Source organism: Mirounga angustirostris, unplaced genomic scaffold (assembly GCF_029215605.1).
Source record: "Mirounga angustirostris isolate CCGP_5_RB_7025 unplaced genomic scaffold, mMirAng1.0.hap1 SCAF_9, whole genome shotgun sequence".
In the NCBI taxonomy this organism is placed as follows: domain Eukaryota; kingdom Metazoa; phylum Chordata; class Mammalia; order Carnivora; family Phocidae; genus Mirounga; species Mirounga angustirostris.
The window spans coordinates 80,105,839-80,127,583 of record NW_026991717.1 but is presented as its reverse complement, the minus strand read 5'-3'; the positions used below and the strand labels follow the sequence as shown (position 1 = coordinate 80,127,583).

At 38.2% G+C, this 21,745-nt stretch overlaps 1 protein-coding gene across 6 annotated transcripts in view; it reads left to right on the top strand.

Annotated features, from left to right (window-relative positions):
* The window catches only part of HECTD1 (HECT domain E3 ubiquitin protein ligase 1), a 90,292-nt gene that overhangs the window by 20,059 nt on the left and 48,488 nt on the right, over positions 1–21,745 (top strand). For all 6 annotated transcript variants that reach the window (XM_064570911.1, XM_064570913.1, XM_045900654.3 and 3 more), the window contains exons 3-12: positions 1,715–1,949; positions 5,773–6,000; positions 6,881–7,162; positions 7,259–7,529; positions 8,044–8,120; positions 8,206–8,304; positions 11,375–11,489; positions 12,555–12,729; positions 17,073–17,211; positions 17,401–17,571. In XM_064570911.1, coding sequence (XP_064426981.1) covers positions 1,715–1,949; positions 5,773–6,000; positions 6,881–7,162; positions 7,259–7,529; positions 8,044–8,120; positions 8,206–8,304; positions 11,375–11,489; positions 12,555–12,729; positions 17,073–17,211; positions 17,401–17,571 — 1,792 coding nt within the window. The remainder of the gene's footprint in view (positions 1–1,714; positions 1,950–5,772; positions 6,001–6,880; positions 7,163–7,258; positions 7,530–8,043; positions 8,121–8,205; positions 8,305–11,374; positions 11,490–12,554; positions 12,730–17,072; positions 17,212–17,400; positions 17,572–21,745) is intronic.

Genomic DNA, 21,745 nt, shown 5'->3' with positions numbered 1-21,745 from the left:
GCGGGAAACCTGCTTCTCCCTCTCCCACTCCCCCTGCTTGTATTCCCTCTCTCGCTGTGTCTCTCTCTGTCAAATAAATAAGTAAAATCTTTAAAAAAAAAAAAAAAGTTTATTCTTGGGGCACCTGGGGGCTCAGTCAGTTAAATATCTGCCTTTGGCTCAGGTCATTATCCCAGGGTCCTGGGATGGAGCCCTGGGTCAGGCTCCACGCTCAGCAGGGAGCCTGCTTTTTCCTCTCCCTCTGCCTGCTGCTTCCCTGCTTGTGCTCTCTCTCTGTCGTTAAATAAACAAACAAATAAATAAAATCTTTAAAAAAAAAGACAAGAGGGAAAATACCCCTAATCGACAACTGAAGAGACAGCTTTATTTTTTTTTAAATTTTCTTTAAAGATTTTATTCTGAAGGCAGACGCTTAACGACTGAGCCACCCAGGCGCCCCTTTTTTTTATTTTAAAGATCTATTTATTTATGTGTGAGAAAGAGTGTGTGTGAGTTTTGGGGGAGGGTTGGAGAGAGAGAAGGCAGATGCTTAACCGACTGAGCCACCCAGGTGTCCCAATACACAGCTTAAAAAGCTACTAAGATATACACACTAAAATTTGGAGGAAAAAGAATTCCACTAAAATGTTTAGAGTATTACCTTTTGTGTTATCTGTAGCCTATTTAAAGCTTAGTTTGTGCAGAGAAGTTAGAATAATGTATTTTATGTCATATAATTGAGATTTCTACTAAATGTAAATCATAGTCTTTCATATTTTAAGTGTTGATAAAATATAAAGGATATTATTGGTACCTCACAAATTCTGCTTTTGATTATATAGCAGGCGTTAGACTATTCATAGGCGGTAAGGAGAACTAAAGTTAGTTAGTTCAGTATGGTGCCAGTATACTGAGCTAAGTGTTTAATATATATAATTTTATTTAATTTTCATATCATCCATATAAAGTTGGTACTTTTTAGATATTATCTTAGCTTTACAAATGAGGAAACAGGACCACAGAGGTTACAAAGTTGTATGTTTTATCCTTATCTATTAAACCCCAGATCAGCACTTGTTCTAATAAAACATTAATTGAACAATGTCCCTGGCCTTCAGGACATTTTAATGTAAATAAGGAAATAAAGTGGTAGATTAAATAGTGTGGGCACTATTTGTATGAGGTTTTAGGAACATGAAAGTACCACTTAGTGATTTGGGGAGGTTAGGGAAGGTTTTACAGAGCAGTTGATGTTTGAGCTGAGTATTGAATAGGAATTTTTTTTTTTTTTAAGATTTTATTTATTTATTTGACAGAGAGATAGTGAGAGCAGGAACACAAGCAGGGGGAGTGCGAGAGGGAAAGGCAGGCTTCCCGCGGAGCAGGGGTCCTGTTGCGGGGCTCTGTCCCAGGACCCTGGGATCATGACCTGAGCTGAAGGCAGACGCTTAATGACTGAGCTACCCAGGTGCCCCAGGAATGTTTTTTTAAAACATGGTTTCAAGTTAATGCTGCTACCTTTAACTGTTGGTGACTTGATATTTTCAGCAGTTATGAAATTAGCATGTGAGTATTGTTCTGGAAACAAAAGCAATGTGAGAAATACTGCCTAATACAGTTGCAGACACAGTATTGGATGTGACGTAAAATGTTACAGTTTTTACTTGTTACTTTATTAATTTTTGATGTGAAGAATTTAGTAATCCGTGGTATAATATGATTTCTTTCACTACAGATGTCCTCCTCGCACTTTCTTACCAGCCCTCTGCAAAATTTTTCTTGATGAAAGTGCTCCAGACAATGTGTTAGAGGTGACAGCCCGTGCCATCACATACTATCTGGATGTATCTGCAGAATGCACCCGAAGGATTGTTGGGGTTGATGGAGCTATAAAAGCACTTTGTAATCGTTTAGTTGTGGTTGAGCTTAATAACAGGACTAGCCGAGACTTAGCTGAACAATGTGTAAAGGTAAGTCTTAATTATTTACTGGCCCATTTGAAGATCACTAGAGGATAAAAAATATATTTTGCTAAAAAAAGAAAATTCTTTCATTATTTTTACTTTATTGAGAGTGGTTGACAGCAGTGGAAGTCATGGTCCTTGTGGCACCAGAGAGGATCCCTTATAGCTTGGGGAAAGAAGTCTTATCTTCGAAGGAAATTGTAGGTCACAGATAATGCTCTTCTGTGCTGGCTCTTGGGTTCCTGGTAGCTTTTGAGATAGGTAATCCCTGTTCTTAGCCAAAATGATTTTGTATGAAAATAGTAATGACAACAACTAATACTGATTATTAGAGTCAGGCATTATGCCAAACACTTTACATGTTTTAACTCACTTAGTCTTCATGACAACTTTATATGAGGTGGGTGCTGCTAATATCAGCATTTCTATTTTTTATTTGAAAAAAATTCAAGCATCCTGAGGTTAAGTAACTTGGTGGTGGTACAAGTAGTTCATGGCAGAGCCAGGATCGAAAAGTTAGGAGTTTGAAATTACGAAGTCTGGTTCGAGGGCCCATGGATTTAACTATTTTTTTGTACTTCCTTTAGAGTAGCTGTTTTGTTTTATTCCTGGTGGGACTAATTATAAACTTTATGTGACTTTGAAAGCACCAGTGCTGGGTCAGTAATTTATTAAAACTACTTGATGAAAACATTTAGACTATCCTTGATTTTTTGTTTATGATTCCTGTTTCATTCTTAAGATTCTTGCTGCCGTAGGCCAGCAGTTTTCAAACTTTCTGTCTCAGGATCCCTTTACAAGTCTTATTATTGAGGGGCCCTCAAAGAGCCTTTGTTTATGTAGGTTATCTCTATTTACCTTTACTATATTAGATATTAAAACAAATTTAGAACATATATTTATCTGAAAATAACAAACTCATGTGTTAATGTACATTTTTAATGAAAAAATTATTTCCTGAACAAATGGAAAATTAATGAGAATAGTAGCATTGTTAAGCATTTTTGTATGTCTCTTTAATAATGTCTGGCTTAATAGAAGAAGTTGGGTGGATCCTCATATCTGCTTCTGCATTTAGTCTGTTGCTATATCACATATAGCTTTTCAAAAATTCCATCCTACACTCCTGAGAGAATGAGAATGAAAAAGATAATTACTGTCATGGTATTGGTATTACAAAAAAAGCTTTAACTTCAAAGGATCTTTGAAAATGTCTTCTCCACACTTTGGGAGCTGCTGTTACAGGTGTTAATGTCTTGATTTTCTGCCTCTGTGTCTGTAGATTTATTTTTGTCTCTAGACTCAGACAAAGAGGTATCTATTTTCCTGTTTAGAGCTGTTTTTCTCTTATTCTCTCTTTTTAAAATTTAATTAATTAATTAATTTTAGAGAGCGTGGGTATGCGAGCAGGGGGAGGGGCAGAAGGAGAAAGAATCTCAAGCAGACTCCGCACTTGAGTGTGGAGCCTGACTCAGGGCTTGATCTCACATCCCTGAGCTCATGACCTGAGCTGAAAACAAGAGTTGGACACCAAAATGACTGAGTCACCCAGGTGCGCTCTGTCTTACTCTCTTGATCATAATACTTCATGTTTCCTCTGGGACTGTAATTTTACTCCATTCTTTATTCATTGACTCATACTATTTCAAACTCTTTCTTGTCTTTTACACCCTGCTCCCCCCTTTTCTGTTTCCTTTGCAGATTATTGTTATTAATTTATTCTTAAATTTCTAAGGTTCTTTTTTTACCTTCTTAAAATTATGACTTTGCCTAGATAATCTCATCTATCACCATCAATTCCATTCATTTGTATATGGCCCTCATGTCTCTATCTGTAGACCTGACCTCTCTCTTGAGTTCTAGACTCCATATACAAAGGCTTGTTGGACAGCTCCAATAGCTGTCTGAATTCATGATCTTTTACTACAAATACAGTTATTTTGATAATTGGCATCAAATTTACCCACTGTAGGCAGAAACCCTGCTTTATCTTTTCTTTCCTTTTTTCCACCCCACACATGATGATTTTCTAGTTTATTTCCTTTTGTTTGTCTCTGTTATTATTGCCTTAGTTAAGCTTTCATCCTCTCTTAACTATTAATGCTTGAAATTTTTTTTTGCATTTACCTCTGTACTCTCCCTATGGCCCATTCCCAGTTATTAACTGGAAATCTGATCATACTGTTTTTCTGCTTAAAACATTTTTCTCAAAAAACCCCACATTTTTCTACCTTAAAGAATAGAGTCTGGGCGCCTGGGTGGCTCAGTTGGTTAAGCGACTGCCTTCGGCTCAGGTCATGATCCTGGAGTCCCAGGATCGAGTCCCACATCGGGCTCCCTGCACAGCAGGGAGTCTGCTTCTCCCTCTGACCCTCCCCCCTCTCATGCTCTCTATCTCATTCTCTCTCTCAAATAAATAAATAAAATCTTTAAAAAAAAAAAAGAATAGAGTCTAAATTTTCTGGTATGCCTATAAGATCTCTGGACCCTATTAACTCTTTAGTTCTACCCGAACTCCTTAAACATCAACATAATTTTGAAAATAAAAGTTAATTTTTAAAAAATTTTTAATTATTTATTTGACAGAGAGAGAGAACAAGCGCACGTACCTGCAAGCAGGGGGAAGGCAGGCAGAGGGAGAGGGAGAGGCAGGCTCCTGGCAGAGCAGGGGGGGCCCGATGTGGGAATCAATCTCAGGACCCAGGTGCCCCTGAAAGTTAATTTTTCATGCTTTGACATTCATAGATTAAGTGTGAGGATGATGAGTAATGTAATAGCAAGCATTTATTTATTGATTTCATGTGTAGGAACTTTGTAAACTTCTGCTAAGTTATTTTAGTTGCTTAACTTGCCACGCCGGCTTCACCATCTGAACCTACACTGTTTGATACGATAGCCATATAGGACATTTCAAATGTGGCTACCCCAAATTAAGATGTGCTATAAGGATAAAATACACTTGGGATTTTGAAGACTTAGTATATTAAAGAATATGGGGCGCCTCGGTGGCTCTGTTAGTTGAGCATCTGACTCTTGATTTTGGTTCAGGTCATGGATCACTCCCTGTGTGGGGCTCCACACTTAGTGGGGAGTCTGCTTCGGATTCTCTCTCTCCTTTCTCTCTGCCCCTCCTCCTGCTTATGCTCTCCCTCCCTCTCTCTAAAATAAATAAATATATATATATATTTTAAAGATTTTATTTATTTGACACAGAGAGAGAGAGAGGGCTAGAGAGACAAGTGGGGCAAACAGTAGAGGGACAGGAGAAGCAGACTCCCCACTGAGCAAGGAACCTGATGCGGAACTCAGTGCCAAGACCCTGGGATCATGACCTGACCTGAAAGCAGATGCTTAACCGACTGAGCCACCGAGGCAACCCTATATATTTTTTTTAATCAGAAAGAGAGAGAGTGTGAGCACAAACGGGGAGTGGCAGGCAAATGGTGAAGCAAGCTCCCTGCTGAGCAAGGAACCCGATGTGGGGCTCAATCCCAGGACCTTAGGATCATGACCTGAGCCAAGGGCAGCCGCTTAACTGGCTGAGCTAGCCAGGCGTCCCTAAAAAAAAATAAATTATTAAAAAAAAAAACACCTTTAAAAAAATACATTAAAGAATGTAAAATACATCAATTTTTAACTTTGGTAATGTTGAAATGATGATGCCTTACATATATTGGGCTAAATTAAATATAATATTCAAATTAATTTGTTGTGCTTTTTAAAATGTGGTTACTAATAAATTTGGAGGGCACATTGTGTTTTCTGTGATGCTAGAAAATTAAAATTAGCCTTACTGTATTCTTTTGTTAATTTTGATTTACTGTTATAGGTATTAGAACTGATATGTACTCGTGAGTCAGGAGCAGTCTTTGAGGCTGGTGGCTTGAATTGTGTGCTTACCTTCATTCGTGACAGTGGACACTTGGTTCATAAAGATACCTTGCACTCTGCCATGGCTGTGGTATCAAGACTCTGTGGCAAAATGGAACCTCAAGATTCTTCTTTAGAAATTTGTGTGGAATCTCTTTCTAGTTTATTAAAACATGAAGATCATCAGGTAAATAAATCACTGTTTTATACTTTGTATTCAAAAAGTGGCTTTATAGTGTCCTTATTTATAACTTTGATACACTGTTATTTGAACTTTTCAGTTGATGAACTAGAGGTAATTCCATTTTCTCTTTTTCTCTTTTTTTTAAGATTTTTTTAGTTTTTATTTATTTGACAGCGAAGGAGGGAACACAAGCAGGGGGAGTGGGAGAGGGAGAAGCAGGCTTCCCGCTGAGCAGGGACCCCGATGTGGGGCTCGATCCCAGGACCCTGGGACCATGACCTGAGCCAAGGGCAGACGCTTAATGACTGAGCCACCCAGGCGCCCCAGAAATACATAATTTTTAAAGCTGCATTATACTTAGTGTAGTTTGTTGATTCAGCACAATTTTGTTGACTTTGATAGTTCTCATTGAAGTAAAATAACAGTATTTAAAATATCTTACGTGTAAAATTTTTTTAATTAGCATACTTTAGAAAATAAAACTTGACTTTTAAATGCGTTTTACTATTCTGTTAATTATTTTTGGTTGATATTCATAGATTATTTTGGCAGAGTTGTTCATAATAATAGTTAACACCTATTGAGCTTTTACTGTCCATCTCGTTTCTTTACATATATCATCTTATTTAAGCATGGACAGTGAATTATAGGTACTATTATCCCCATTTTACAACTAAGGGAACTGAGGCCTTGAGCAGTTAAGCAATATCTTTGGTTCATACTTTAGCAGAATGTGGAGCCAGGGTTAAAATCTAGACAGATGATATGCCTTATATCTTTGCTACAGCTGCCTTATAATCTTAGGAATGAAATTAGCAGTACCAGCCCCTAGTCATTTTTAGGTGAATTTTATTATCCATATGCTTTTTCTTGATATCACTAGGTTTCTGATGGAGCTCTTCGGTGTTTTGCATCACTCGCTGACCGATTTACCCGTCGTGGTGTTGACCCAGCTCCGTTAGCCAAGCATGGATTAACCGAGGAGCTGTTATCTCGAATGGCTGCTGCTGGTGGTACGGTTTCAGGGCCTTCATCCGCTTGTAAACCAGGCCGCAGCACTACAGGAGCGCCCTCCACAGCTGCAGATTCCAAATTGAGTAATCAGGTGTCAACAATTGTAAGCCTGCTCTCAACACTTTGCAGAGGCTCTCCAGTGGTCACACACGTAAGAGTGTTTTTGAATCTTTGATTTTTAATCTTTCGGTAAAAGTATTTTTGTGTAATGCAAATATATTAAACGTTTCTCCCTTTCCCTTTCTAGGATCTCCTGAGGTCGGAACTTCCAGATTCAATTGAAAGTGCATTGCAGGGTGATGAAAGATGTGTGCTTGATACCATGCGTTTGGTCGACCTTCTCTTGGTGCTATTATTTGAAGGACGGAAAGCTTTGCCAAAGTCTAGTGCTGGATCTACAGGCAGAATCCCAGGACTTAGGAGATTGGATAGCTCTGGGGAGCGCTCACATCGGCAGCTTATAGACTGTATTCGAAGTAAAGATACCGATGCGCTTATAGATGCAATTGACACAGGAGGTCGGAAAATATTTTTTAAAATATAAAAAAAACTGAGATAGGAATTATATGGGCAATTTCTAGTTTCTGTATTTTAGACAGTATTTTTAGCATTTGTGCCAATAGAATGGCCAACCTCTTCTGTATCCTCTCCTCTCTAATTATCAGCCTGGTGCATGGTAAGACCTGAGTAAATGCCTACTAAATTAGTAAATGAAATTATTTATTTAAGGATACTAGTACTCTGTTAAATTGTGTTAATATATTTAGGGTTTTTTTTTCCTTCCTTATTTTACGTTTATTTTTAAGGCTTAATGTCTTGTGAATCCTTGGTAGTTTAAAAATTTTAGAATACCTTTTCTTAGCAGAATTTGTTGGTGGATTATTTACTACTGTAGAGTTGAACTAAATGTTTAAAATTGACTCTGTATGTAGTGATTATTAGTAACAATCTTTTAATGGTTTCCACTGTAGAAGAGTTCAGTATTATTTTGTTGGAGTTTTAAAAATTTATTTTTCTCCTTCAAATTTCCAGCCTTTGAAGTAAATTTTATGGATGATGTGGGTCAGACTCTATTAAACTGGGCCTCTGCTTTTGGAACTCAGGAAATGGTAAGCTAATAAATAAAAACTAGTGTTTTAAATCAAAGATAGAACTATTCATAAGGCAACTTCATGATTCTTCATAATTTTACAGGTAGAATTTCTTTGTGAAAGAGGTGCTGATGTTAATAGGGGTCAGAGGTCATCATCATTACATTATGCTGCGTGTTTTGGAAGACCTCAAGTAGCAAAGGTAAAATCCAGGTTTTTAAATTATTAATTTAATATTTAACATTTACATGGTTCCAAAATTAGAATGATATAAAAGCTTTTATTCTGATAACTCATGCTTCCATGCCATCTCCATTCACTCCATTCCCCATTGTTCACTATAGGTAAGCATGTTTTGTTTATCTTTTTAGTGTTTCTTAACATAGATGCAAGCAAAAAGATATATGCTTATTCCCTCATTTTCTAATACAAAATGTAACATATTGCATAAACTGATTTATACTTTACTTTTTTCCTTTAATACTATATATTGAAGACCTCTTCCTATTAGTATTTGTATAACTTTTTTACATCAGTATTCTTGCCCTGTGTGGATATACTGCACATTTATTCAACCAATTACCTGTTGCTAAACACTTTAATTTTTCCAATTTCTTACTCTTGGCACCAAATAATTTTGTACATATTTGTGTTGTTTTTATTTATCATTAAAGCAAATAATTTATTTGCTGAAGAATCATATCTTTGATTCTCAGATTAGCAAAGGACATTGGAAAGTTCTTTTTATAGTTAGAAATTGAGGAGGTCCAGAGAAGTCAAATGATAAGGGTTGAACCAAATGTGTGGATGATCTAGGTCTCTAGAGTCTTCATAATGTGAAGTAATTTGGCACAGTTCAGTCTTAGTCTGCTGCTAAGTCAGGCACACTTGGATTCAGGCTTCAGCTTATTAGCAAGATGGTTGTGTGGCCTTGGGCAAGTTTCTTCAGTTTGACTTGCAGTTTTTTCAGTTAAATGTGTACACATTCACAGCATGATTATTGTTATAATTAGAAAAAAATACATAAAAAACATATCGTAGTCAACACATCGTAGATGCTCACATGGTAGCTTCTGTTATTGTCGTCTTTACATTATACAAAAATTTGGGGGAACAACTTAGCTTCTAACTTGGGAAAGGTGTTCTCTTCAAGGTCAAATTCCGTCAGTTTTAATTGGTTAGTTTTTAAAGAGAAAGATGCTTCTAAGGATGACAAAAAAAGTTTTATTGACCCATTTTCTTTTGATCTGTACTGTTTTGCAGTTATGAGTGGTTGGGTGGGAGAGAAGAAGCCAAATGAATTGTATCTCACCCTAACCTGACTTGATTATATGTCAGTGTATAGTGAGCGATAGCTGCTATTACTAATAATGATACAGTAGGTACGACTCACTGAGCACAGAAACTCTGTGCTAGCCAGTGTCTTTAGGTATTTAACATGTCTTACCATTTAATCTTAATAGATATTTCTGTTTTTAAATCTTTTTTTTTTTTTTTTTAAGATTTTATTTATTTGAGAGAGAGAGAATGAGAGACAGAGAGCACAAGAGGGAGGAGGGTCAGAGGGAGAAGCAGACTCCCTGCCGAGCAGGGAGCCCGATGCGGGACTCGATCCCGGGACTCCAGGATCATGACCTGAGCCGAAGGCAGTCGCTTAACCAACTGAGCCACCCAGGTGCCCCGATATTTCTGTTTTTAACTGATTCTAAAATACACCTCCACTTTCCCCCTTACCCCTCCATACACATTTTAACATCTCTTAAATAGGAAAATGTTGTATAATTGCTGTTGACCCGATAGAAAGTGCAGCATAGTTATCATTACCTATTCGTGCAACAGGAATAAAAAATTCTGTCTGATAGAGAAGCACTCAGAAATGCTGCATCATTGGGACGCCTGGGTGGCTCAGTCGGTTAAGCGTCTGCCTTTGGCTCATGTCATGATCCCAGGGTCCTGGGATCAAGTCCCGCATCGGGCTCCCTGCTCTGTAGGGAGCCTGCTTCTCCCTCTGCCTCTGCTTCTCTCTCTCTCTGTCTCTCATGAATAAATAAATAAAATCTTAAAAAAAAAAGAAAAAAGAAATGCTGCATCATTAATGTCTTTATGGCACAGGTAATAGCATTGTTTGTAGAAATATAAATATTGCTGATTTTGAATAAAAAAATAATTATGAAGAATTGTGCTCAGAATGTGAAGTTCCGGAATACCATATAGTTCATTTATATTTTCTTACTTATGTTTGTTCAGGTAATGTGTGGAAAAAAATTCTAAGTTTAAAAAATTTCTTTCAGTAAGTTTAAAAAAAAAAATTCCAAGCAATAAGAAAGCATGTTACAAAATTTAACTGGCTTTTTTTTTCTTTCTTAGTGATAGTTAGTGATATATCTAATAACCTATGGCATCCTCATTTGATAAAATACTGAATTATTATGATTCAGCATTTGGATTTTTTAGCCAGTACTGTGTACTTTCCAGATGTGTGTATGTATTCACTTACTTGTCAGATATATCTATTACATCATAACAAAGTTAGAAAAACTGCAGCTCAGGCTGATAAGAAAAACATGAGATGTGTTCTCTGTTCAAAAGATCTTACAGTCTGTTGGGGAGAGAGTCCAGTGTCCATTAAAAATTGGTGAACAATGTGAATTAGTATTTAGGACGTAAATTTTGTAGTTCATTCTAGAATTGATTTACCTTGGTAATTGGCAGTATATAGGAAATGAGGAAGATGATTACCATGTCACAAACGTACTCTATTACCTCTCTGTTAAAGAAAATTGGGAGGAGGAGTTTGAAGGAAAAGTAGGTTCCACATGTAAACGTACTTAATTTGAGTTGTTAATAAATAACCAAGTGTGGGGCACCTGGGTGGCTCAGTTGTTAAGCGTCTGCCTTCGGCTCAGGTCATGATCCCGGGGTCCTGGGATCGAGCCCCACATCGGGCTCCCTGCTCGGTGGGAGGCCTGCTTCTCCCTCTCCCACTCCCCCTGCTTGTGTTCCCTCTCTCGCTATGTCTCTCTCTGTCAAATAAATAAATAAAATCTTAAAAAATAAATAAAATAAATAACCAAGTGAAATTAATCTATAATTTTTTCAAGATCTAGATAGACCATTTTTGAGGTGATATGTGCAAAATAGTGATTTGAATTGGTGCCTGCTTAAGTAATTGTGAGTCTGAAATCTGTGGGTGCAATTTGGATTGCAGAGTTGGATATTGAAGAAATAAAGTGTTAATTCTTATATTCACGTGAAATGCTTTTCTTTTCTAGACTCTGTTACGGCATGGTGCAAACCCAGATCTGAGAGATGAAGATGGGAAAACTCCATTAGATAAAGCTCGGGAAAGGGGCCATAGTGAAGTAGTAGCTATTCTTCAGTCTCCAGGTGAGTGGGACAATCTTTCCTTTTACATCTGCTGTTAGTTTTCAGCTTCACTTTTATAGATACAGCTTCTTGTGTATGTATTAACATTATATAAATGAACTATTCCTATGAAGTCAAGTAATTATATGCACATACCTTAACATGTGATAAACCTTTAACAGTATACCGTTCAGTGTTCTTTGAGACTGTGGGTGCATGATTCCAGAATAACAAACCAAAAGTTTTGTTTTGTTTTGTTTTTTTAAAGATTTTATGTATTTGTCAGAGAGAGCACAAGCGCACACAAGCAGAGGGAACGGCAGGCAGGGGAGAAGCAGGCTCCCCGCTGAGCAAGCATCCCCACACGGGGCTTGATCCCAGGAGCCTGGGATCATGACCTGAGCCGAAGGCAGACGCTTAACTGACTGAGCCACCCAGGTGTCCCAAAAACCAAAAGTTTAAGGGGCATGGGAATGTCATAAAGAATAGTTGGGTATTGTGTAGATGAAGTACTTTGACCAAATTTTAAGTTCTGACAGAGTAAATGAATGTGGAACCTTTGTGAAATAATTTCTAGAATCAAGTGGAATATCCAAAATTATTTCCCTAAGTTGTGATTCAGCTCATTGGTGGGACTGACGTTCTTTAGTATTCTTGTGCTTGTTTCAGCAGCACATGTACTAAAAAAAATTGGAATAGTATTATTCTTACAAATGTCTTTGATAGATACAGTATCTTTTAATTTCAGTTTAATTATTGTTAATTAGGGATACTTTTTTTCCCCTTAAATATTTATTTGAGAGAGAGAGAGAGCACATGCAAGTGTGGGGAGGGGCAGAGGGAGAGAGAGAATCTCAAGCAAACTCCCTGGTGAATGTGGGGCCTGACGCAGGGCTCGATCCCACAACCCTCAGATCACAACCCCAGCCAAAATCAAGAGTTGGATGCTCAACTGACTGAGCCAAACTAATTATAGTTTGAAATTCGGTACCTCTTAATGTTTTTTTTTATTGAAAGAAAATTTTCTTTTTTATTGAAAGAAAAATTTTCCAAGAATTTATTTTATTCAAAAATATTTGTCTGCAGGTGATTGGATGTGTCCAGTTAATAAAGGAGATGATAAGAAAAAGAAAGATACAAACAAAGATGAAGAAGAATGTAATGAGCCAAAAGGAGATCCAGAAATGGCACCCATATACTTGAAAAGGTTATTGCCAGTGTTTGCACAGACATTTCAGCAAACTATGTTGCCTTCAATAAGGTAGTTATTCATAGTATCTGTGTTTACTAAATTATGCCAATCATATAGTTCTATTTATCTCCCTTTTCCAGAAGGATTGAAGTTTATCTTAATACTGAAAAGGTATGGTAAGAATAAAATTTAGATTGGAAATTTGATTGGAGAGTTAAATCTTTTCTTCTGATGATCTGACTTGAGTTTTGAAAATCAAGAAGACTAGTTTTGTAGCTTGCTGAGTATCAGCTTTAGAGAAATTCTGGTAAGTACAGCAAACATTTATTGAGCTTTATGGAGGCTTTTTTGGTAGAGGCAATGCGAGATGTCATTGGAGAGTTAACTAAAGAAATGGGACTTGGTTTTCACTTCCTGTTCCATTCCTTGCAGGCTAGTGAGGAAGATGTGAGTAATAAGAGTGAGTAGTAAGTGATAGATTAGACATACCGTCAGAGTTCTCTGCGAATATACATGATTTAACAATTAATTGGGCTGCACAATTGGAGAAAATTTTATGCAGAAGTGAGATTTATTTTTTTATTTTATTTTTTAAAGATTTTATTTATTTATTTGACAGACAGAGACACAGCAAGAGAGGGAACACAAGCAGGGGGAGTGGGAGAGGGAGAAGCAGCGTTCCTGCTGAGCAGGGAGCCCGATGTGGGACTTGATCCCAGAACCCTGGGATCATGACCTGAGCCGAAGGCAGATGCTTAACGACTGAGCCACCCAGGTGCCCCTGGAAGTGAGATTTAAATTTGGGTTTAAAGGATACTTGGGGATTTTGTAGGCAGACAGATTAGAAGGATCACTGGGCAACTTTGTGTGCAAAGGCATGGAGGTATGAGTCAGTCCATCCTGGTACAAATCCTGGTGGCTCTCCTTCTGTAGTGTCATTGCTGTTCATCTGTTGCTAATACTCTGGTCTGTAGTCTGTAGTTTGGCTACTGCAGTTGCCTCTTAATTAGTCTTTCTTTTTTCTTTTGTTCCTTTATAATCTGTTCCTACATATTAGTCTAATTTATTTTAAAAATCATAATTATGGGGCGCCTGGGTGGCTCAGTCGTTAAGCATCTGCCTTCGGCTCAGGTCATGATCCCAGGGTCCTGGGATCGAGCCCCACATCGGGCTCCTTGCTCAGCGGGAGGCCTGCTTCTCCTCTCCCACTCCCCTTGTTTGCGTTTCTTCAATTGGTTTGTCTCTCTCTCTGTCAAATAAATAAATAAAATCTTTTAAAAAAAATCATAATTATATCACTTTTTCTGATTTAAACTCTCCAGTGGCTTCTATCTGGCTTGAACTCAAACCTAATTCCTTTTTTTTTTTTTTTTTTAAAGAAAATGAGAGTGCGTGGGCACTGGGGGTGGGGGTAGAGGGAGAGACTCTCACGCAGACTCCCCACTGAGCACAGAGCCCTGACACAGGGCTCGATCTCATGACCCTGAGATCATGACTTGAGTCGAAATCAAGAGTCGGAGGCTTAACTGACTGAGCCACCCAGGTGCCCTTAAAACCTAACTCCCTAACTCTCAGGCTTGCAAGGTCTTACATAAGCCCCACCCAGCTCTCTGACCTCATTTAGTACTATCTAACCCCTAGCCCATTACACGTACAATAAGCTAGCCTTTTTTCTATTTTTGGAACACCCCAGGTACATCCTTACCTTAGGGCTTTTGTACTTCCCTTTACTGGAAACTTTTCTTATCCTTGGTTCTTCTGGATGGTTTGTTGTTTCGTATCATTTAGGTTTCAGTTTAAATGTTCCATCCACTGATGTTTTCGTCCATCTAATTTAAATTTACCCCTAGGATACCTTTCACATAAATTATGACGTTTTACTGTCTTTACAGAGCTTTCAGTGTCTGAAATCTTGCTCTTCTTTGACTTTTGTTTGTTTTATTGTCTGTCTCCCCTCCAAAGTGAACTCTTTGAGAGCTGGCCTGTGTACGGCTATATTCCTGCAGAGACAAAGAGGTATAGAACAGGACTTAGTAGGTCCTCAGTAGATATTTAGAGCATGACTGAGTGAGTGTATTTTGTTAGCAGTTGTAAGTATTTTAATATTAATGGAGTGTGTTTGGATTAATAGGATATGTTTGGGTAGCTCAGTGAATAGTGTTAAAAAGGTAGACAGGAGCCTTTATGACTTAGGAAGGCCTTGGTGGTCCATGCTAATGAGCCATACTCCACAGTTGAAGCAGGGTCATTAAATACCTGTGAGCATATTTGTCACAGCTGATTTTGTGATTTATGAAGATTCCATTGACGGCCCAGTGGAGAAAAGTACTGGAGGAGAGCAAGAATGAAAACAGACTACTTAAGGGTTCATTGCAATATGAACTTCAAACAGTTGCTGGGAGACTGGATTGGTGGGAACAAATTGAAAAGGTTGAGAGATGGGTTGTATAGGGATTGATGACCAGTTGTGAGAGATGAGGGAGAGGAATGGGTGAAGAATGAGTACTGAATTTTTGACTGAGTGATTGAGAATTTGATTTTGGACATTTTAAGTTAAGGAGGTCTTTAGAACATGTAGATTTGTAGGATTCAAGTGCCTAGGAGTTGACATTAAAGTGCAGGCAGTCTGCTTTAAGTAGGAGAAAAATGTCAGTAAAATAATTCACTGTGAACATTAAAGTACTTGGTTTTTATTCTTCTCCAAATAGCTACAGAGGTGTAGGTGTGAGTGGGCCCACTTTTTTTTTTTTTTTTTTTAACAGAACTTAGAATCCTCTTGAGGAGTAGGCAAGTTCGATTTTGAACAGGATAATTTGGCTGAAAATTTTAGAGGACTAGCTGTCATGCCAATAAAAGAATCCCGATATATTTGGAGTAGAACTTCTTCATGATAAGGTCATCAGAAAATTATAAAGTATGCCACCATATAACAGAGGTCCCTTATTAGAAGGGTCTTCTCTTTCCTTTTTTTTTTTTTTAAGATTTATTTATTTGAGAGCATGCACGAGCAAGCAGGGGGAGGGGCAGAGGGAGAAAGAGAGCGAGAATCTCAGGCAGACTCCCTACTGAGTGCAGAGCGTGATACGAGGTTCCATCCCTTGACCCTGAGCTCATGACCTGAGCTGAAATCAAGATTCAGATACTTAACTGTCTGAGTCACCCGAGTTCCCTCGATGGTTATTTTCTATCACTCTATTAAATGTTTCAGGATTGCGGATTGGAATTTTGGAATTACAGGTAATTTTTTTCTCTTCCTTTTGTTAATTTGTGTCTACTAAAGTTTCTATAATAACCATATTGTATTTGTAAAATGAATGAATGAATTTATGTATGTATGTATGTTTCAGGATTGTCTAAATAGAATTTTAGTTTTAGTACATTCAATGCTGAATTCTCTAGGTAATAATTAGCTACATTTAATTGTGGCAAGTAAGAAAGCATAAGCCTTTGCTAAGAGCTCAGACTCTGGAGTCAATGCAAAGTGGCCACTTCCTAAATATGTGGCCATGAGAAAGGTACTTAACTTCTTTTAGTTTATCTCTAAAGTGAAGATAATTACATTAAATTCTCTTTAGGTTTGAGAATAAAAATTAGATATGTATTAAGTGTTACAATAGTTATGCCTAATATTTTAGAGGTATTGGCTCAGGTCATGATCCCAGGGTCCTGGGATTGACCCCCGCATCATGCTCCCTACTCTTTGGCCTACCGTTTTCTATAACATCTTGAATTTATAATCAAATGCTTTTTTCACTTGAAGAATGTATACTGTTACGAATTTCAACTAAAGAGAGTTGTGATCTACATCAAGTAGGGACCACATGCTGTAGAAATTCATGTGTCACATGCCTTTCTTGGACTTCAGTAGCAATTTTGCTTCTCCATCCTTGTGGAAGTTACTGCAAAGTTAATGATATCCTCGGTGCCTAGGATATTGTTATATGCTCAGAAAATATGTGTTAAATGAACTGTATCTTTTATGTAATAGACCAGTCTCCTTTTAGTCTATTATAATTTAAATGTGTGTGGATATGTGTTTATTTTAAAAGAACAGGTTCCTTGTTACAAAACTGAGGTTAGTTTGTATGACTTTATTGAGTATCTATGTTCTAAGCAAAGCAGTGGATGAGTATAGAAGGAAAAGGAGGCATAACAAATTGTTAACAGTGGCAATATTTAGGGACATGGGATTACTAGGATGTCTTTTCATTTATATGAGAACAAAGGTATATGTATTTCTTTTTGTATACTTATATTCAGCTTACTTTTTAGCAGAGTGTGTAAAACTTAACCATTGCGCATTTTTTTTTTCTCTAATGTGTAATTGCATTTTATTTTATTTTAGGTTCTTTTCCTGGCTTCCTAAAATTCTTTTATTTATTTATTTATTTTATTTTATTTTATTTTTTAAGGAAGGCAAGTCTTGCTCTGATTCGAAAAATGATTCATTTTTGCTCTGAAGCACTCTTAAAAGAAGTTTGTGATTCTGATGTTGGTCACAATTTGCCTACAGTACTAGTGGAAATCACTGCAACCGTCCTTGATCAAGAGGTCAGATTTTTATCTTTTTTGAAACTCCTGTAGCTTTAATTCCCTTTAGACAATGGTTAGTAAAATAATTTAATTTTTGTCCTAATTTCAGTGAAGCGTTTTGTCTGTGAAATTATTGCATTTGTCTACTTCAGGCAGCTGAACTTATTTTTATCATTTTCCCTTAAATTCCTTTTTGTTTTCCCCCAGGATGATGATGATGGCCACTTGCTGGCTTTGCAGATCATAAGAGATTTGGTAGATAAAGGTGGTGATATTTTTTTGGATCAGCTAGCCAGACTTGGTGTAATTAGCAAAGTGTCAACTTTGGCAGGACCTTCCTCTGATGATGAGAATGAAGAGGAATCAAAACCAGAAAAAGTGAGTGATGTTGATTGCAGTGTTACCAGGAATAGAGTTTCTTGGGGTGCCTGGGTGGCTCAGTCGTTAAGCATCTGCCTTTGGCTCAGATCATGATCCCAGAGTCCTGGGATCGAGCCCCACATTGGGCTCCCTGCTCAGTGGGAAGCCTGCTTCTCCCTCTCCCACTCTCCCTGCTTGTGTTCCCTCTCTTGCTGTGTCTCTCTCTCTCAAATAAAGTCTTTAAAAAAAAAAAAAGGAATAGAGTTTCTTTTGAGGAAATCTAGTTATAACTTAATGATGGTTTTTGATAAAATAATGGCAGTATGAGGTAGCACTATAATTTTTAAAAATTTGGTTACTTATTTTAAGATTTTATTTATTAATTTTAGAGAAAGAATGTGAGCAGGGTGAGGGGCAAAGGGAGAGGGAGAGAGAGAATCTCAAGCCAACTCTGTGCTGAGCACGGAGCCCGGTGTCGGGCTCGATCCTACAACTCTGAGGTTGTGACCCGAGCCGAAACCAAGAGTTGGGCACTTAATCGACTGATCCACGCAGGCACCCCCAAAATTTCGTTACGTTTTAAAAATTTATTGATAAAATTTAAAGCTTATAGAAAAATTGCAAATAGAGTATCAGAGTATTCTTCATAAATTCACTAATTATTGATGTTGTGTGTGTGTATTTTTAAGAAACATTTATTTGAGGTGCACCTTACTGGCTCATTTGGTAGAGCATACAACTCTTGATCTTGGGGTTGTGAGTTTTAGCCCCATGTTGGTTGTAGAGATTACTTAAAAATAAAATCTTCAAGGGGCCCCTGGGTGGCTTTGTCATTTAAGTGTCTGACTCGATCTCAGCTCAGGTTGTGAGTTCAAGCCCCATGCTGGGCTCCACACTGGGCCTGGAGCCTACTTAAAAAAACAAAAAAACCAATGAAATATTATTATTATCTTTTAAAGGTTTTATTTATTTGTAGAAAGAGAGAGCACAAGCAGGGGAAGCGGCAGGCAGAGGGAGAAGCAGACTCCCTACCGAGCAGAGAGCCTGATGCGCGACTCGATCCTAGGACCCTGGGATCATGACCTGAGCTGAAGGCAGATACCTAACCATCGAGCCACCTAGGCACCCCAAAGTCAGAAAATTTAATATTTATATAATACTCTATCTCATTCAAAGACCATATTCAAATTTGCTGTTGTCCTTAATACCATTCCCCCCCCCCCCCCGGGTCCAGAATCCAATCCAGGAGCATGTATTACATTTAGTTACCATTTAGCTATTATGTTTCTAAGAACTCAGCCTTTTTCTTTGATAGCCTTGGCATTTGTGAAGAGGACAGACCCGTTAATTTGGGCAGCAACCCTTACTTTGCGTTTGTGTTTCTATGTGCTTAGATTCAGGTTACATGTTTTTAGCAGGAAGACTACAGAGGGGATGTTTTTCTAAGTGCATAATGTGCCTTCTTTTAGAGCCCCAGGGTGTCTGCTTTCTTACTGATGATGTTAACATGGATCACTTTGTTATATTTATCTCTGCCTGGTTTCTTTTTCTTTTTAAAGATTTTATTTATTTATTAGAGTGTGAGAGAGATTACGAGCAGGGGGGAAGGTAGAGGGAGAAGCAAACTCCTCGCTGAGCAGAGAGCCCAACGTAGGGCTCAGTTCCAGGACCTTGCGATCATGACCTGAGCTGAAGGCAGATGCTTAACTGACTGAGCCACCCAGCTGCCATCTGCCTGGTTTCTTTATCATAGAGTTACTCTTTTTGCTTTTGTAATTAATAAGTAATTAATAAATAATAAGTAATACACTCTTACTCATTAAACATACACCCATGAGTTTCAGTATCCATTGATAATTCTTGCCTTAGATTGCAAATTTAAAATATACCTAATCTATCCCTAAATCAGTTCCTGCACTGATTTAGTCCTAAATTAGTGAATGTTTCCTATATATTAATGACAGAATGGTAATATTTTTGAGATAATGGTAGAATATGGTTTGTTAATTATATAATCCTGAGAGGGTGAGTGGGGATGGGAGGAGAGAGAGATTATTTAAAAAAAATTTTTTTTAAGATTTATTTATTTGAGAGAAAGAGAGAAAGTGAGCACAAGTGGGAGGGGCAGAGGGAGAGAGAATCTGAAGCCGACTCTGCTGAGTGTAGAGCCCAACACAGGGCTTAGTCTCATGACTGAGGTCACGACCTGAGTGGAAACCAAGTGTTGGACACTTTAACTGACTACACCACCCAGGCACCCCAGAGAGATACTCCTAAATTACTTGAGAGATCTGAGGGATTTAACCACAAAACAAAATAAGAGGTGATATCTGGGTTCATCCCCCTAGAATTCTTTTATTCAAGAAATAGGTTCAAAAACCATATGATTTCACTGATGTGTGGAATATAAGAAGTAAAACAAGCAAAGAGGGAAAAAAGAGAGACAAACCAAGAAACAGACACTTAACTATAAAGAACAAACTGATGATTATCAGAGGGGAAGTGGTGGGGGGGGAAGATGGGTAAAATAGGTGTGGGGATTAAGTGCACTTGCTATGATGAGCACTGGGTGATGTGTGCAAGTGTTAAATCACTGTATTGTACACCTGAAACTAATATTACACTGTGTGTTAACTGACTGGAATTTAAATAAAAACTTAAAAAATGTTACAGATCTACAGATCCCCAGCAAGTTTTTTTGTAGAAAGTAACAAAATTCTAACATTCATATGAAAATTCTAGGGACCTAGAATAGCCAAAGCAACATTGAAAAGGAACAATTTGAAGGACATCCACCAGCCGATTTGAAGTCTTACTATAAAGCCGTAGTAATCAGGGACGCCTGGGTGGCTCAGATGGTTAAGCGTCTGCCTTTGGCTCAGGTCATGATCCCGGGGTCCTGGGATCGAGCCCTGCATTGGGCTCCCTGCTCCACGGGAAGCCTGCTTCTCCCTCTCCCACTCCCCCTGCTTGTGTTCCCTCACTGTGTCTCTCTCTGTCTTAGGGGCGCCTGGGTGGCTCAGTCATTAAGCATCTGCCTTCGGCTCAGGTCATGTCCCAGGGTCCTGGGATCGAGCCCCACATCGGGCTCCCTGCTCAGCCAGGAGCCTGCTTCTCCCTCTCCCACTCCCCCTGCTTGTGTTTCCTCTCTAGCTGTCTTTCTCTCTCTGTCAAGTAAATAAAATATTAAAAAAAAAAGATACATTGTTTAGAAAATGAAAAGACTGGGCGCTTGTGTGGCTCATTGGTTGAGTGGCGAACTCTTGATCTCAGCTCAGATCATAATCTCAGAGTCATGGGGTAAAGCCCCATGTTGGGCTCCATGCTCAGCATGGAGTCTGCTTGAAATGCTCTCTCTTTCCTCCTGCCCCTCCCTCTGCTGTGCTATACATACATACATAGCTTAAAATGAAGATGAAAAGACAACCCAGAAAATTCTCTCAGATTTTGTCTGAAAATATTTTATTTGGCCTTCATTTTTTATATTTTCAGTGCCTACAAGGACTTTTGACTGATCATTTTCCAGCACTTTGAGAGATGGTCCATTGTCACCTGATGTACATAGTCTCTATTGAGAAATTCACTTTATTTCTCATCTTAGTTCTTTGGTACATAAATTTTTTTTTTTTTTAAGATTTTATTTATTTATTTGAGAGAGAGAGAGTGAGAGAGAGTATGGGGGGGAGGGTCAGAAAGAGAGGGAGAAGCAGGCTCCCTGCTAAGCAGGGAGCCTGATGTGGGGCTCAGTCCCAGCACCCTGGGATCCTGACCTGAGCCGAAGGCAGACGCTTAACGACTGAGCCACCCAGGCGCCCAACGTACATCTTTTCTAACAACATCTTTTCTTCCTCTGGCTGTTCTTACGATTTTAAGCAATTTGACTTTGCTGTGCTTTGTTGTGCTTGGTGTATTGTGTATGTGTGCACATGTGAGTGTCCATCCCTGCTCAGGATTGTTCAATTTTCTTTGATCTGTGGGATTACAGTTTTTATCAAATTTGAAATTTTTCAGCATTTGGAATGCAACTGTCTGACTACCTTGTGTGATATCTGGGAATTCATCTTATAGTTTTCCATTTGTTCTTTGCCCAACCTTATGGAGTATCATCCTAGAAATGAGTGGTCTAGTGCTCAGAGACTCATGATGACCACTTTGCAGATTTCTAGAGGTCTTTTTGGCTTGGCTCCCTAAT